Source organism: Limanda limanda, chromosome 10 (assembly GCF_963576545.1).
Source record: "Limanda limanda chromosome 10, fLimLim1.1, whole genome shotgun sequence".
NCBI classification, from domain to species: Eukaryota; Metazoa; Chordata; class Actinopteri; order Pleuronectiformes; family Pleuronectidae; genus Limanda; species Limanda limanda.
Window position 1 is genome coordinate 13,345,781 of NC_083645.1, and position 16,437 is coordinate 13,362,217.

General features: G+C 45.5%; 2 protein-coding genes across 5 annotated transcripts; both read right to left on the reverse strand.

Annotated features, from left to right (window-relative positions):
• On the reverse strand, positions 1-10,004 carry ctbp1 (C-terminal binding protein 1). 4 transcript variants are annotated; one of them, XM_061079563.1, is made up of 11 exons: positions 9,936-10,004; positions 8,847-8,895; positions 8,418-8,558; positions 5,170-5,324; positions 2,858-3,002; positions 2,550-2,756; positions 2,053-2,267; positions 1,275-1,405; positions 1,044-1,171; positions 376-499; positions 1-240 (listed from the first exon to the last, which is right to left on the reverse strand). In XM_061079563.1, exons 3-11 carry the CDS (start codon positions 8,476-8,478, stop codon positions 54-56), a joined length of 1,353 nt encoding a protein of 450 aa, XP_060935546.1. In that variant the 5' UTR covers positions 8,479-8,558; positions 8,847-8,895; positions 9,936-10,004; the 3' UTR covers positions 1-53. The 4 variants fall into 4 exon arrangements, with proteins under 4 accessions (XP_060935546.1, XP_060935547.1, XP_060935545.1 ...); XM_061079564.1 differs by lacking the exon at positions 9,936-10,004 and adding an exon at positions 9,621-9,687; XM_061079562.1 differs by lacking the exon at positions 9,936-10,004 and adding an exon at positions 9,573-9,684.
• A 520-nt stretch (positions 10,005-10,524) lies between these two features.
• LOC133011908 (protein FAM53C-like) lies at positions 10,525-16,031 on the reverse strand. Its single transcript, XM_061079838.1, has 5 exons — positions 15,996-16,031; positions 13,863-14,112; positions 13,713-13,773; positions 12,804-13,630; positions 10,525-11,928 (listed from the first exon to the last, which is right to left on the reverse strand). The coding sequence occupies exons 2-5, from the start codon at positions 13,944-13,946 to the stop codon at positions 11,737-11,739; spliced, it is 1,164 nt and encodes a 387-aa protein (XP_060935821.1). The 5' UTR covers positions 13,947-14,112; positions 15,996-16,031; the 3' UTR covers positions 10,525-11,736.
• Between the last annotated feature and the right edge of the window lie 406 nt (positions 16,032-16,437).

Here is a 16,437-nt window from a genome sequence, read left to right on the forward strand (position 1 = left end):
GGGGGGGGTGGGGTTCCAGAGGTGACGGAATGTGCTGGCGGTGGCAGGAGGGGCTATTGGTCAGAGGGGATGTCTCTGTCGGCTTCAGCCTTGGTAGGCTGCCCTGGGGAGGGGGCATGAGGAGGGTGAGAAACAGGGGCGATGCCATGCTGCAGGGTTCCTGTCACCAGGCTCTCAACCCCTGTGCCCGCCCCCGGGAGACCCCCTGCTGCTGCAACATTGATCAGACCTGGAGGAAATCTGAAATACAGACAGAGAAGCCAAAGAATTATATGACCGCGGATTCTTGCTCCTTCCAGACTCATGTCCAACCTCATAACCTTTGTCTGGTGTCTAATCCCAGTTTCACTCATCTCCTACATCCACTCCTCTCACCTGTAAGTGGCTCCATTAAGCTCTGGGTGGACAGTGGCTGCCTCCATGTTGGGCCACTGAGACTGAGAGGCGGCCATCAGGTATTCCTTATTCACACAGTTCTTCAGACTGTCAGGGATGCGCCCTGGAGCAGGAGACACAGATCATTACTACCTCATAGAACTGGAGAAGAACATGCCACTGACGGCATCCTACTAGGGATAGACTGACCAATTTCTGGTTTAACAGAATTTGCTAATATAAAATTATTTGAAAAAAATAAAAAAGAACAGTCATATATAACACACACACACACACACAATTCTATTGTTATGGTTGATGAAGATTTGATATTCTTTGTATGATAAGTGAATATTTTTGAGATGTAAAATTGCTTTGAAACTCATTTCACTATATTGTATCCTGTAATGGAAAAATGTGTATCAATTTATACAAGAGTTTATGTAAAGATTGGTTAGTGTAAACTACAGCACACTGAGACCTATACAAAATATACATGTCACCAAAGGATTTCTCTTAAACTCATTTTGAAAACCCAACAGAAGTAGTGTTAAATGAACGTTGGCTTCGATAGCATTATTAACTTGACCTCAACACTGATACAAATCAGTTCCTTTCAGTAAATCAATAGGCTTTCTTCCGTTCAGTGAGAAGCGTGCATGCTTTACCAGTGATGGCGCGCCGCACTTCCCTGGCTGCCTCCTCGCGAGCCTCCACCGAGGCCTGCTCGCTGTACCAGGATGTGTGTGGAGTACAGATCAGGTTGGGAGCATCCTTCAGAGGCCCTGTTGAAAAACTGTTGAGGGGAAAGGCTGTTACAGAGGAGTGCTGAGGTTGTGTTATCATGCACAACAGTGACCACACGTGGTGCCGCTGTGGCCCCAGTGAATCGTGGCTACCTGAATGGTTCTGTCTCGTGGACATCCAGAGCGGCCCCTCGTATCCGGCCCTCCTTCAGGGCCTGCGTCAGTGCTTTCTCGTCAACCAGGCCGCCTCTGGACGTGTTCACCAAGAAGGCTCCCTGACGCATCTGCGGCAAAATAGTCAACAAGGTTTGTATGTGATTATCAATGTTGGACTCTACACCAGTAGCCGAGCGCTCATGCCAGTTGTTTTCTTCCGGAAGGGAGCCATGTGATAGAAGGCTGAAGGCCAAGTAGTGACAGAAAAAAATCAGTAAGAGGATGCGGGTCTATGTCATTGTTTCCCAGAATCTCAGTTTCTGCTGGTCCCGACTAAAATGCTGCTCTAGAGTTTTCAAAGTAAAGCCGTGCCAGCAGCGTTTCCAAACTTTTAGAAGCTATGAAAATCGGAAGAAGTGTGGATGCCAGATGCTTTCGTAGCAGAGTGGATGTGTTTTCATAAGTAAACATGGTAGTATGGATGTAAGCTTACTTAGCTGATTCCAGCAAAATGGTAACTATATTTATATAGAATAACAAAGTGCTGCAAGTAGATGCACTGTATGAATGTGTGTGTGAATGGATGAAAGTGAAACTGTACTGTAAAGCGCTTTGAGTGGTCATCATCAGACTAGAAAAGCGCTATATAAATACAAATCCAATACAAATCCATATTATTTCTTGTATGTATTCCACCCCTAATGCAGCTAAACCTCTGAGTGAGCAAACACGAAGCAAGAAGAAACATATTGAGTTGTGTGTGTGTTCTACTCACCTGTTTGATGGTGAAGTCATTAATGAGGTGGTGGTTGTGCTCGTTGAGGCTGCAGTGCAGAGAGACACAGTCCGAGTGGATGAGCAGGTCCTGCAGGGTGGCCATGCGTTGCAGGCCTAGTGAACGCTCCACGCCATCAGGCAGGTAGGGGTCATAGAATATCACGCCAAAGCCAAAGGCCTTGGCCCGCAGAGCCACTGCTTGGCCAACACGCCCTGCAAGACAAAAAGACACAGTAAGGTTATTAAAAGCCACTGTGGTACGGTTGTTGGAACCAAAATAGAAATCATAAATACCAAACAGCTCCCACAGCATACTGTTTGTCTGACCATCAACTCAGCTTGGATTAAACTGATCCACTGAAGAGCTTCGGCACAAAATGTTCGATCATAACTCACCAAAGACTAACGCAATCTCAAATCAAAAGCTACACGGGAATATGTGGCAATAATACTCCCAGGCTAATCAAGCCATGTGTGTCCACGCTCTTTACTCACCCAAGCCAATAATGCCCAATGTTTCTCCCCGGATACGAGCAGCTCCACCAGCCACCTCCCTGATCTGCTCCACACTGGAGGCCCGGGTTCCCTCCCTGAGGGCCTGGTGCATCCAGGTGACTCGCCTGTACAGGTTCAGGATCAGACATAGTGAGGTGTCGGCCGTCTCCTCCACTGAGGAAGCTGGCACGTTGCAGACAGCAATGCCTGCAATGAAAAGGTGAAAAAGATGAGAATCAAATACAAGACAACCGGTCACATAAGGAATCCATTGAACTACTTAGTGTGTTGCTCTGATGTGAGCTCACCTAGCTCAGCAGCTGCTTTGATGTCAACGTTGTCGAAGCCTGAGCCGATCCGGACAATTACACGTAGGCCTTTAAACTTTTCCAAATCGTCTCTGGAGAGAGTGATGGTATGGTACAGCAGAGCGGCCACTGCCTCATTTAGCACCTATAGAAGACAAATGCATTGTGAGTGATCCAAATCACAGTAAAAGTGCGCTTTACATACATTGGCTTAATATTAGTAATCTGTTGTGGAAGACTGATCTGCTTGACTGAATGAAGAAAGCTAATATTTTGAGTGAAGTGCAGATATTATTATGATAACTATTATTACGATTACTATGACGATGACGGTCATAGTCCAGGTTGCGTAGTTCCGATATCAGCATCAGAGAAGCCTCTGGTTCTGCAGAAAATGCTGGATCGGGCAACGACGAGAACACAAATCTATGATACTCCACGTCTAATGTGATAGTTTATCATTAGTAGCATCACTTCTTCTTCTGCGCTCCACTACAGCAGTGGTGCTGCCACTGGCAAGTACCGTTTTTAGAAAGGTGAGGAAGTGATTTCTTGTAGAGCAACATTAGCCCAAGCTAGCTAACATGTCAGTAATTTGGCAATATTTAACACTGGAAAATCCCACAAGTGAAACGATGACAGGTACAATACATTAGACCTTGTTTCAAGGGGTGTGTGGTCATAGATTGATTTATTTATGTTCTATTTAAGTCATGTCAAACTAGATAAATGATATTCTCTGACATTTATTCTCTGTATATATCAAATTATTTAACCTGAGCCATGCCATACAAAAATTAGCATGCCGCTAAATATGTTATACAAGTGGTTTGTTTCTATAAATTAGGGCTGCAACCACTAATCAATGTTATCGATTATAAAAATAGTTTGCAAATAATTTAGTAATCAATTCCCCGGCTCTGTTATAATGCACACACTGTGGCAGCGTCTCCTGAGCTGGGGGATGTAAACCAGCCAATCCCGTGCTTGTTTAGTTCACGTGACGTCTCCTCCCTGGACTAAATATTTGAAAACATCTCTCTCGAAACAGCAGAGACAAATCGTGTCAAGTTAGGGAACACTTTCCAATAAAGCCTTCAGAGATCGTAGCTGTTGTAAAGGTTACTTCACATGGAACAGCAAGAGAACATCACTGTGGCGTGAACCTGAAGAGAAGACGTGTTGAAGCCATTCTTCTTTTGAATTTACTGGATGACCTTCTACTACGATAGGTTCATACCACAGGGATGTTGTGTTGCATTGCCTTGTGAAATCAGCTTTGCACAAGTTTTCTTAGAGGTTTAACGTAAAACGTTCACACACTTTTAACATCTATTGCTCTCCCACTTCAACGAGGAGAAAGAGAGCAACCGTGGTCGAGAGACTGGAAGAGATGGAGCGCCAATAGCGAAAACACAAAGGAGTGAAACAAAAACACAAGCCGTAATTTTTGATTGTTGCACAGCGGTTTTGTTCTAAAGCACAAAAACAACCTGATGAAAGAGCTTTCAGTGATAACTTTTACATTAACACAAATGAATTCAGCCCATTGCAGCCGGTCTGCTGTGAGTGACAGACACACAACCAGTCACACAGACAGCTCAGCCATTTTAACTTTTCTTAAAATCAAGAATTTACAACAGCATCGTTTTGAATAAAAAGTATTTGTATGTAAGATACAAATATCATTCCGACTTGTTTCTCATTATAGAAACCTATAATTCAGCTGAATTATTGTATAATATTAATATTTTTTATTCCAGTGTTAGCCATCTACAATTTGATTCTGACTATTCATAATTCAAGTTCACGACATCTACAACACCATACTAATTAGTTCAAAATTAAATTTGAGCTATCTTAAATTGAGGCGAATTAAAGATATTTCGAACTTGAATTGTGACTAGTTCGAATTAAATCCGAACATATCCGAATCTGAAATTATCATCATAATTTAGTTGCATGTCTACAATACATATGAAAACAGCAGTGTACAAGAAAGTGAAGTTGCTTTTTCGAATAGACTGCTGGAAAGGGTCAAATGTAGTTTTGTCTTTTTATCCAATTAATAATTGATATGTAGAAAAAAGGCGACAGAATAATCGATTGTCAAAATAATCATTCGTTGCAGCCCTACTATAAATAGTCTGGTATCAGATCTGAACTCCGTACCGGTCAATACGCACAGATCCAGGTATCGGTATCTATGTCAGTATGGTCATAATGTCTAACTACCAGAAGGAATCTCTGTGTTTGTTCCTCATGGCCTGTGATTGTAAGTTTGGGTGCGTGTGCTGGTGCCTCTTCTCTACCTTCTCATGAATCTCTTGTGTGGACTGGGCATCGCAGAAGGCCACTGTGGCCACATCTTTGAGGATGGGCATTTCCACAGTGCAGTCACGTCCATCCAGCAGGGCTACCAGGGGCCGCGGGTGCATTGGCCCGTTCAGGATAGGGGGTCGGATACCTGCGTCAAGAGGGGGAAAAACAGTGCGTCGTTGTTGCATGTGAGCATTAAACATAAGTGGTTTAATATTTCCTGACAACTGCAAATCCAAGACAAAAACTGCCACTTGTAATTCAGAAGCATTTAAGTTAAGCTAGAGGTTTGTGACTAGACAGTCTGCATTTTCAACGTCTGGACTCCACCACGTGATGAAAGTCATCATACCCCCACACAAAACCCCCTTCACACATTACTACAGTTAATGGGGCTAACTGCCACACTTTTTTGGACAATAATAACTCAGACTTTTATAGCTGTCTTTTTTCCCTCCAACGCATCCACCTCCAGCAGCTGCATGAGGAAACTACCAAGATGCGTGGTGCGTACGTGCGTGTTTTCACTGAACGATATGTTCTTTGGTTACAAAAGTAATGTGTAACTAAATCTGTGATGGGGCAAGGAAGGTGTCCAGCGTCCTGGCCTATTTGTTGTTGAAATGCAGCTCTGTTTAGGAATGTGTGGAGCCAATATGCACTGTCAAGTCTTCATCAATCCATCACAGTTCTCTTGACTCGCCACATAAAGTGAAGGTTAGATTCCGGTAAATGAGGCAAAGATATTATGATCCAAGTTCTTACTCTGGGAACTTGACCGGCCTACTGTACCAGCAGAGCACACACACATATAAAAGGGGAGGGGGGGGGCTTGGACGGGAGAGGTGATGGAGTGTGGCGGCTGGGGGAGGGGTGGAGAAAACTGTAGGGTCTTGGAAAGGAGGTGGTGGGGGTTCATGCTGGGGTCTGAGTCATGACCTAAATTCTGTCTGGAAGAGTCCCTCCTTCCCATTTTTCTGATCCTCCACCTTTCTTCCAACACAAACAGATCACACTGATAACTAAATCTGCACATTCGGCTCAAGGGCATTATTGCCATTTACCATTTTGCCAAACAAAAGAAATGATGCAAATGAATACAAATCAAGGTCAGATCTCTGCCAAAACAGTTTTAAATACTGGGATATTTTAAAAATAAAGCGACACTAGTGGTTATATTAGTGTTGCCTTTCACACTTCTCCCATTCTCTCCCTCTTCCTTTACAGCAGATCTTGGCATGGACCAACCCCACACATGCACCAGTACACACTATCTTGTCCCTGCTGCGTGACAGGTGTGTGTTATGTCTCCGGGGTGGGGGAGTGTGTCTTGCTGGAACATTTCCATGGGCAGTGGGTAATGGTGAGACTGCAGAGGAGGGAAGGGAGCCGGTAGCTTTGGGTGGAAAACAAATATTTGCAAACACCTCCCCTGACGTCGGCGCATTTCCCAACGTGTGCATTAAATGCACATGGACAAACACAGACAAACATTCAGCCTGATACACGTAGTTAAATGTACAATAGATAGCCAGCGGTTTAGCATCACATTCACTGCAAATGGCTCAAGATAGCTAGCAGGCTTACTGCAACACGCTGAAAGCACAAAGAGACGCCGAGAATGTAGAAAAACCCAAAAGGGGCTCGTCACAAAGACCCTCTCCCAATAAGGACTTATGGAAATATACAAGTAGGCCTACACACAGAGTAATTTGAGTAAAGGACACTGGCATAACCAGGGCCTACAAAGCACAAGCATGGCGGCACACACAATACAATTCATTCAGTGATTCATTCATTCTCCCCCCTCCTCCCTTTCTTTCCCCTCACTCCCTCCTCCTCTTCTCTCTCCCTCTGGCCACAGTTGGAGGAATAAGAGGTGTGGGGGGAGGGGCAGCGAACGATGATAATGCAGCAAGCAGCAGTACTCCACCCAGAAGCAGCTACACACACACACTTGGTTATTCAGTTCCTTCTTTAACGCTGCTACGAGACCAGTACGCGCCGAGCGTCAAAGAGAAACTGGCCGCGCACAGCCGCACCACACCCAAACCTCATATTCCCCCTCCGCAGCTCACACATTCAAAAACACACAAGCCAGAATAGAAAACACATGAGCACCGGGCCTAACCTTGCATTCTGAAGTCTGCCAGCCTGTCTTCCTCTCTCTCTCTCTCTCTCTCGCCTTGCGCTCCCTCTACCGCTTTTTTTCACCCCTCTCTCTCTGTCAGCCTGCTCTTGGCTGGCTGGATCCCAGCTGTCATCCACGCCCAGCCCCTCCCCCACGACCAGCCTCCAATCACAAGGGGCTCCACGGCGCGCCAGCCAACCAGCACTAACCTCATTAGCATATCCGAGGCTGACGCCGAGGTCGGTTTGGGCTGTTGTCGTTTTTTAAAGAGACAGCTGGGCCGTTTCCCTGTGCCCGCGACCCTTCACCTTGTCCTCTCACCCGGCTCCCGAGACGCTCCCAGACCGTTCCCTCCATTTTAGTGCACCATTATGTCTGATTTCTCTTTTCCACCCTCTACTCCAGCTCGCAATAATGTCTCCGTAAGAAATCTTGAGTGGACCTGCCCAGATTGCATTTGCTGTTCCTGGCTAAATTAAGTTCACTTGTAATCTTCACAATGAGAGATGTTTAAGATGTGAATATTCAAATTGAACATTCCCTGCACGCATATTGAACCCAAAATAAAAAATAAATAAATCTTCTCCAATCTCAAACACGCTGAGTGGAAGTAGGAAATGCATAGCTGCATTGAAACCAGTCACTACACATGACCTCACGTCAAGAAAACCACAGACAAGTGTGTTGAGCAGAAGCATTTCATGAGCAAAAACATTAGCATTATCAAATATTCCCAAGGGGACTGGGATAATGTGTTAAAAGCAACAATCGAAGAGCAGAACTATTTTTTTTAAATCATCCCATTAGAATCTGGCAGAAACTTTGATCATCTTTCAAGTTTCAAGTCAAATCTGTCGTTGCCATGATCTGTCGGATAGTTGGCATAGTTACATGCTCAAATGTAGATCTGCAAAAATGCAGTAGCTTGCACATGTGGACAAAATGCATGCATATTTTACAATCGGGCTTAAAAGATTTCCTTCCATTTGTACAGGATGTTACAATTTGACTTATAAGGATATGGATAGCTATTATACAATAAAACTATCATACCTAACATCTAAGTATCGAAATACACTTTTTACTTCATTCAAAGGTATAAAAGCTCACCCTCACAAATGCGGTCAAGTCTCTGCCGCTTGACCTGTTTGTGTTTGTCCATCAGCGCCATAGACTAGGCAGTCCGAACCCGGGACAGAGAACTGATCCAAGTGCGATGGAGCCCCTCGAGTGACGACCGCTCAGGTTCACCTGCACACACATGGGATGAGTCAGGAGAGGAAAATATGAGACTGAACTGAATGACTTCATTTTCTGTTGAAATAGGAACTGTGGTGAAAAAACACACAATTAGACCCATAAACTGAATTAAGGGTGTTGAATATTAACATGGGCTTTTTGCAGTTTACCTGGGACAAATACATGTGGTTGGTTTTAGGTGTAATATATATTTCAAAAATTCCAGGCCAAACGTGAACAATTGCCCCTAAAACTAATTTGACATTATGAAATTCAGATATTTGTTCCAGGGACACTCACCTTAAGATTAATCCTCCTTGTGCCGGTCAGGTGGACAACTTAGTTTACACTGTAAGCAGAGGACAAAGTAGACATGTGATAATGTCGTGAAGTTTGTATCACTGCAGGTTAACTCCATGTTAACACATCTGATAACGATCTCAAACACGAATGTGGTTAACATGTGAAAAGTCACTGGAGCGCCTCACTTGTTCAAAGTTCCCTGGCACTTTGATACTTTAATGTTGTTTTCTATGTAGCATGCTATATGTGGCTGGCCATTATTGTTTTTTGTTTACCTTTGCGCTCTACACTGCGTTAGCCCGTTAGCTTAGAAGAAGCACACACACACTTAAAGTTGAGTTTGGTTCGGACGACAACTTGGCGGTGGAAACATCTCGGAGCCCCTCGCTAAGCCCACTTACCGTTAACTAACTAGCCCGAGGTGCTAGCTAGCCCCTAGCTCAGCTACCGAGAAACCGGGACTCTAGCAATGAATGGCGGACAGCTATCCCCTCAATTCAAACACTTCTTAAGTAGTTCACACCAGTTAGCACATTCAACCCACTTAATCCGCTCGCTCCGGTGTTTAGATTGAGATCCACTAGCTGTTCAATCGCGATTCGGGCTAATGCTAACTAAGTACATAGCACGACGATAGCTAGCCGCTGTTGGGCTAGCTATCCCAAACACAAACATTTAAGGACTTTAAGTAGCTCGCATTTGGACGGAGGCGCTCATTATTACCAGGCCTCGCACATGCACAGTGGTCGGCGGTGGTGGACTGGCACTAACTTGCGAGGTGTGTCGGAACGAGCCCTCCGCGGAGCCACACACATATCAGGCGTTTTGCAGTGATGCTAACGCTAAGCTAGCCAGCGCCGTTAAGTAGCGTGCCGCCGTGTGTGGGGGGGGGGGGGAGACGAGGGGTGGGGGGGCATTCCGTCCGATCTGCGATCAGCGCTGCTGCTACAACGTGAAATATCCGATCCAGCGTGTTTGGATTAATTCGGCGGGGGGCGGCGGGTCGACCCCCGCGTGGCTGCGTCCCACCGGCGCCGCTTCGAGGAGCCAGCGAGAGAATCCTGCGAGAAATAGTCGAGTATTTACCCCGAGTCAACTCCTTCCAAGAAGTGCCGAGACAGTGTGCGAGCGTCGGTGGTGTTCCCCTTCTCCCGATCGCCATGAAATTAGACAAAAGAGGAAGTGGCTCGTCGGTGGTGGTGTTGGTGGTGGGGGGGCAGGCGGCCTGTGAACGAGCATCGCTGACCTGGAAGGAGCGCCCTCGTCTCCCACGGCGGAACGCTTCTCTCGACCCGACGTGCAACTTTACCAACACAACTTTTTAAAAAACCACCGCATGTGCGATCATCAAAAACTTTTTTCCGCCAGCGAACTGTAACTTTACCCTGTATTCACCTTATCCAGTGTTCAACTATTTAACAGCATTCATCTGTTGCAGACAAATATAACTCCGCTTAATAAGCAGATGTCATAAACTCATTTTATATTAAACATAACATCCACACAAAAAGTTGCACTTCAAGTCAGAACGGATTGAATTATATCTAATTTGACCCAGTACAACACTGGAATCAGCCACTAGAGGTCACACAAGAATCTAACAATCTCATAGACTCCTGCGTTGCTCTTTCATTGCACTACAGGGATTTGCTGTAATAAATAAAAGACAAGACAATTTTTCGGAAAAAAAAAATATCATTCTCTATTAAAGTTTATTTGTACATAAATTGTGCAACAGGAATATTACCATCTGAAAACACAAGAAAGTTCGTTTCTGAAAGGCCACCAAGTCATTTGCATCACTCCCACCTTTGTCACATTCACTCAGAATTAGCTCGACGTGTACTCACTCCAGCCACTGTGCAGTACATCTCATTGTGCCCTGTTTAAGTCCAGCTGCAGCATCGATCCAGTTATTCAAATGGCGATTATAGTGCATGTACCACCACTTCAAAACTATCTGAATTAGCGCAAATGGAGTTTGCAATAATGTCTGAGTCCCAGGAACTCTGTGTTTAAAGCTTAAGGCAATGTTCAGTTTACAGTATCATCAGTATGATTGCTGACATTGTGCTAATGTCTAAACAAACTCAAAAAAGGGGGAGACATTCTTTCCCCTATCAGAAGAAAACCTTCCCTTCCATGATGTAGAGTCGCTCCAAAAGGACAAATCAATGACAGAACAGCAGTAAAAGCAGATTTTTACCCCAGGGTCTATGAGAGATTTAAGGGACTGCAGCAAGATCTTGGAATATATCCTGTTCAACCTACCACAGAGCATTTATATATGGACATAATTCCTATATTTGGGCTACTTGCATATTATTTTTTTAATTACACAGGGTATAATTAGGTTCTGCTTTACTTTATGTCCAAAATCAGAGCGCCACACACTTAAGAAGCATCTGGTGACTTGACCAGTGCTCAATTACAATCCCAAGCAATCTGCCTTCAGTGTGTGATTTATGAGCAAATGAGAAGAATGTTGTGCTTAACGCAATATATGTTATTCGATAAGGATATGCAGGGATATCAAGATGCTTACCAACAGTTAAAGCTAATTCAAGACTTTCATCAATATGAAATATTAGCCAAAAGTCTGTAAGCATGAAAACTCACTTATTTGTTCATGCACATTTCCCTATGGAGTGTTGAAAAGGCAGGCACTGGCATTTTTGTGAAATGTTTAACAGTGAACTAGTTTCAAGTGTTACAATCATTACATTGTAATTCGATATTGAAGCTAATTGCTTGGTTCAAACTCTTGATGAAAGCTTTATGAAATCAGCCCGTTCCCAAGGATTCTGCCCAAAAAGCACGCGAAGCCTACTGGTGTGCTTAACATGGTTATGGAGGCTCTAATTACACTAGGAGAACCAACAAGTGGTCAGTTTTCTTCTATAAGGTTCAAATCCAGTTCTGTGCAGTCCCTCTCAAAAACAATATTTTGTCCTCCATCTATTACGGTCCTTTTTCTTTTATCTTCTTCATCCTCCTCATCTTCTTCACTTTCACTTAGTGGCCCGATGCTGCCTCGTCCCAGGAACTCTGCAGGGGAGAAGGCTGAGCACTGCTCTGCCTGGGAAGACACTGGAATTAGACATGGGTATCATGTGACATTTCTACCATTAAACCAGGTTTTATATACATCTCATTAATGATGCCAACACTCTGAAATATGGACCGATGATGGCATAGGTGCAAAGGTTTAACTGTGTTGAACCAGAGTTTTGGGAGATACGTTGTAGCCAGAAAAAGAGTGCACGAGTGAACCAAGGCCTGTGGATTGCTTAAACTGTTTTCAGATATGACCTCCGGGTAAAATCTATAGAATTTGCTACAGAGTTGACCTCGAGTTTGCCTTTCACATAAGCACAACGCAGCGGGAGTTTTTCTGCGCAGACGCGTTCACAACAGCAACAAATCCGCTGCATTATTCAGGCGAGAGGTGGAGCGGCTGGGTGCAGCAGACAGAGGCAGGAAGTGACGTAGTAACTCTGCTGAGCTTGTGATTTTGTTTACAGAACTGACACAATCATCAGCTCTCATCACCTCAAACTCTCTTGAACTCTTCATCGGTGTCTTCTACGTGTATGACACCGCTTTTTCACCTGGAGATATTCCTTTTATCTACGTTGTTTTCATTTCTGCGTCTATCATGTGTTAGAAGCCCCCCCCACTCGCCCTCATTGAATCCAGCGGTGGATCTCCTGCTGTGTTCGCACATTGACTTCTTCTGGATTTCTACAGACTTCATACTAGGAGGTCAGGCCGATAAAGTCGGTAATATCTGCGGAGCATCTCACTCGGACATTTGCGTTCACACGTGTCACCTCTGGATAAAATATGGAGGAACTGCAGAATCCAGTGCATGTCTGAGAGCAGCTACAACGTGTGCACCAACGACTGATAGAACCTACCTACCGTGACAGCCCATTGCACTGTCTTGCTCACCTGTGTCATCTTGCTGAAGTTAAGGCCTGGCCTGGGGCAGGGGAGAACATCCGCGTCATGGCGCCTCTTTAAGCGTGGCTTGCGCATGTCACAGGGCTGCGAGTGGCACCGTGGCAGCGCTGGATGCAGGTCACGCCTATAGGAGGATGGTGTACTGCAGGCTGAAGTGGGAGACGGAGACAGGGCTGGGTGCTCCCTGCCTGAACAGCCATATGCTAGAGCAGAAGCAGGGGAGGGCTGGGGCGGCAGGAGGACAACAGAGGTGCCCTGAATGTGCACAGGGGAGAGGGAGAAGCGGCGCTGCAGCATTAAGTGAGAAATCAGGGGGGCCGGTGAAGAGGAGCAGGAGGATGGAGTAGCAAAGGAGGCAGAGCAGGCTCCTTTCAGTGTGTCACAGGGGTCCCATGGGAAGCTCCATGGTAGTGGGGAGTCAGAGGAGAGTGCTAAGCTAAAGAAGGTAGGGCTAGAAGATGAGTGGACAGAGGAAGAGGAACTGGGACCACAAAGTAGCAAAGAGCTGGCTCCAGAGCCAGAACTAGATGCTCCTCCACTTGGGCAGCCGCGTTTGACTGGGGTCCAAACCTTGGATGCACTTGGATGCCAGGTGGAGCGGCATCGAAACAGGTCTTCTGGAACGGAGAGGGACCGACAGTGGCGTTTTGGAGGTGGGGGCGGTGGCGAGTTTTGTAAAGCCTTTTCTGTAAAGGACGAAACCTCCATTCTCTGGTGACGTTCTCCAGCGTTTGAAGGAAGCCATATGGAGTCAATTCCACAGGCTTCATCTAGAAAGTTGGCTTTGGTTGATGGGTGTGTAACTGAGCGGGTTTCTGAAAGGGCCAAAAGAACAGACATGAGACAGATTTCCAAACAGACAGGTTGCAAATGCTGGACTTAAATGAATGAACTTGCCTTGTCTTGATCGACCAGCACTCCACGAGACAGTGGGACTGGAGCCCACTGCAGGTAATGACTGAAAGAGAAACATGAGAACATAGGAGATTAATGAAACCCAGTATTTTATTAAAAAGGGGACAAGATTTAGTTTTGTGTCCAACTCACCACATTCACATTGAATGAGAAAGCCTTTTGATAAGGCTCTTCCAGACTCTGCTTACGGAGCTGCTCTGTGATAAGTGTCACCATAGTTGTAGCTCTTATCCAGGGATAGACATGGATGATGCAGAGGTTTATGACGGCAGTGGAAATTTTACTAGTCAGAAACCTGGCCTGGTTTTGTGGTGTCCCCTCCACACCTCAACCAGCCAGACTGACCCGCTTGCTCACTATGCCACCGTCATCTTTATGGCACCTACGGAGACAAATGAGGGACACACACATTGCACATGAGGCATTTCAGGAAACAGAAGACTAGACATTTGACAGACAGATCCCCCACAACCTCAGATTCAAGTGTGAACTCTGCTAATGGGGACTTTCCAGCAACATGGTGTAACTGCTGTTATCTGGAAATGCTGACAGAAAAAGGATCAGAGTGGCCACATAACTGAGAGCCACCTCATTCACACTTGAAAAGGCAGAGGCATAAGTTCATGTTCACAAAAGGCAGAGAGAACACATGGATGTGAGGAGACGCAGAACAAAGAAACACTTCAAATTCCATCAGGCACATGGAACACGGGAACTTCTTACTGGGACCCCAAACATAAACTGGGGTTATTTAAAAGTAAATGCAGAGTATGGTGAAAGTGCGACAACGTTGGGGCTATACCATGGCAATCAAAGTGAGTTGGGTCCAATAAAAACAGATGACAAGAGTTGTGAGCTGGAAGAGAATGGAAGGGGGAGGGAGAGACGAAAGGGGAAAGGGGAATGGATGGGGGAAGTGTGTGTGAAAAATGAATGGGGATAGAGGTTGGAAGGAAGCCATGGTATCTTTGCAAGAGGGACAAAAGAACAGTGAGCAGGTCTCAAGGGCTTAGGTTACCAAGGAAAAGCCAAAATGGTGTGATGTGTCCGGAGAGCAGGACCACCATAGAGCCCACATGTGCATTCCATAAACACACTTTCCTTTAACATCTTAACATCTAACGCTAACTGAATCGATAGACATCTAATGATTAACCTGCTCCAGTCCATGTAAGGAATCCCTGGAATCAAACTGAAAGTAAAACACAAAGTAAAACATTAATTAAACAAAAATCTGCTGTATTAAAAAGTTACACAACCTTTTAGTCTTTGCAACTCTTTACAAGTGCAGAGGAACAAAACTCAAACCTGTATTCAATGCTGACAACGTGGAGATCAACACCAAAAACAGCATCAACTTCAAACCAGGCGTCTCAATGTGAATGTGGACGATGTGGGCAGTCAGATGTGGCGTTCAGGGCCTTCCTCCTTGTGGCGAACACGGTGCTACACTGTTAGCCTGACTCCACATGCCACAAGACAAGCTACCTCACCGGGCCAGGGGACAAACCTCATCATGTGGCAGGGGTCCCTAGTGAAAAAGAGAGCGCCCCCCCCTCACAGACAGACACGAGCAATGCTGTCAACCATCAAATCAATGCAAACTTTAAAAAAGACACACAGCTCAACCAGGAACTTCACCACACTACTACAAACTCATGATCCTCAAAACACAACAGCACACAGCACAATGTCGATTAACGCTCTTACGCTAGGCTGGTAAAGTAGTTCTGAATGAACCGAAGGATACTTACAATGCAAACCAACAAGCAAGTTCGTTACTCTCATCCCAATAAAACAGCCCACGACGTCAGTGTTAGCAAATTAAAATCTATAGCATTACCCCCCACGTTAGCTGCGGGACAACTGTCTGTCATTGGCCATGCAAGGCTACTGATCATGAGGATAGATCTAGAAGCTTAATCGGATAGCGACTGTGACTGGTGGACAGAGTTTAGAGAGTAAGCTAGCTCAGCGACACGATGCAGCCTGCGGAGCACCGGGTTATTAGCCGGCTGTGTTAGCTAGCTGATAACAAGTGCCTTAACCAACTGTAGGAGCCCCCGGGCTGGCTGCTAGCGGGGGATAGCTTGTCACTGTGGCCGGCTGTGGCCACCGATCGCTCGGCTAACACGTGTAAAGGGGCGACAGTGCGTGTGGAGGCTGGATGGATCGACCCTGGAGACGTGCGAGCCGGTTGTAGAGTTAGCTCGGTTCCGCAGCCTGTCTGCACGCTAGCATGCTGCAGCTGTCCTGGTGCATTACCTGCGTTCAGTGGTTCCTTAGCAACCGAAGCTGCACTCAGCGGAGCAGCCAGGGAGCCGGCCAGCGGGGTGTTTATAGCCGCTGGACGATACCACTACACAGGGTTTTCACAAATACATTAGCCAAGTGGAAGAAAGACTAAAATACTTGTGTGGCACCTACAATTCTTACACAGCGTCCAAATAGTTCTTTCCAATTGAAACATTTTGTTGAGCAATGCACGTTTTATGTTGTTTATCACGTGTCTGTCCCGCTATCGGTCCCACAGTTAGACTCTTCTGAATAAAGTGACAGCATGAAATCCATCCGACTAAACGCTAGCGTGTTGTTTTTTCTGATATATCAATACTTAAGAAATGCAATGCTAATGGTAACTCAGTCATACTGTTGCTGTAAGAACAAAACATAGAGCGTGCTTTAAGCGTGGTTAAGTGAACCGAGA

Excerpts from the sequence above, each read along its gene's own strand:
- ctbp1 (XM_061079563.1), bottom strand. The coding sequence starts at position 8,478 with ATGGCGCTGATGGACAAACACAAACAGGTCAAGCGGCAGAGACTTGAC. Across the intron at positions 3,003-5,169 it reads CACAAGAGATTCATGAGAAG|GTGCTAAATGAGGCAGTGGC; the intron begins GTAGAGAAGAGG and ends TGTCTTCTATAG. Across the intron at positions 2,757-2,857 it reads CAAAGCAGCTGCTGAGCTAG|GCATTGCTGTCTGCAACGTG; the intron begins GTGAGCTCACAT and ends TTTTCATTGCAG.
- LOC133011908 (XM_061079838.1), bottom strand. The coding sequence starts at position 13,946 with ATGGTGACACTTATCACAGAGCAGCTCCGTAAGCAGAGTCTGGAAGAG. Across the intron at positions 13,631-13,712 it reads TGCTGGTCGATCAAGACAAG|AAACCCGCTCAGTTACACAC; the intron begins GCAAGTTCATTC and ends TGGCCCTTTCAG. Across the intron at positions 11,929-12,803 it reads ACTTCAGCAAGATGACACAG|GCAGAGCAGTGCTCAGCCTT; the intron begins GTGAGCAAGACA and ends GTGTCTTCCCAG.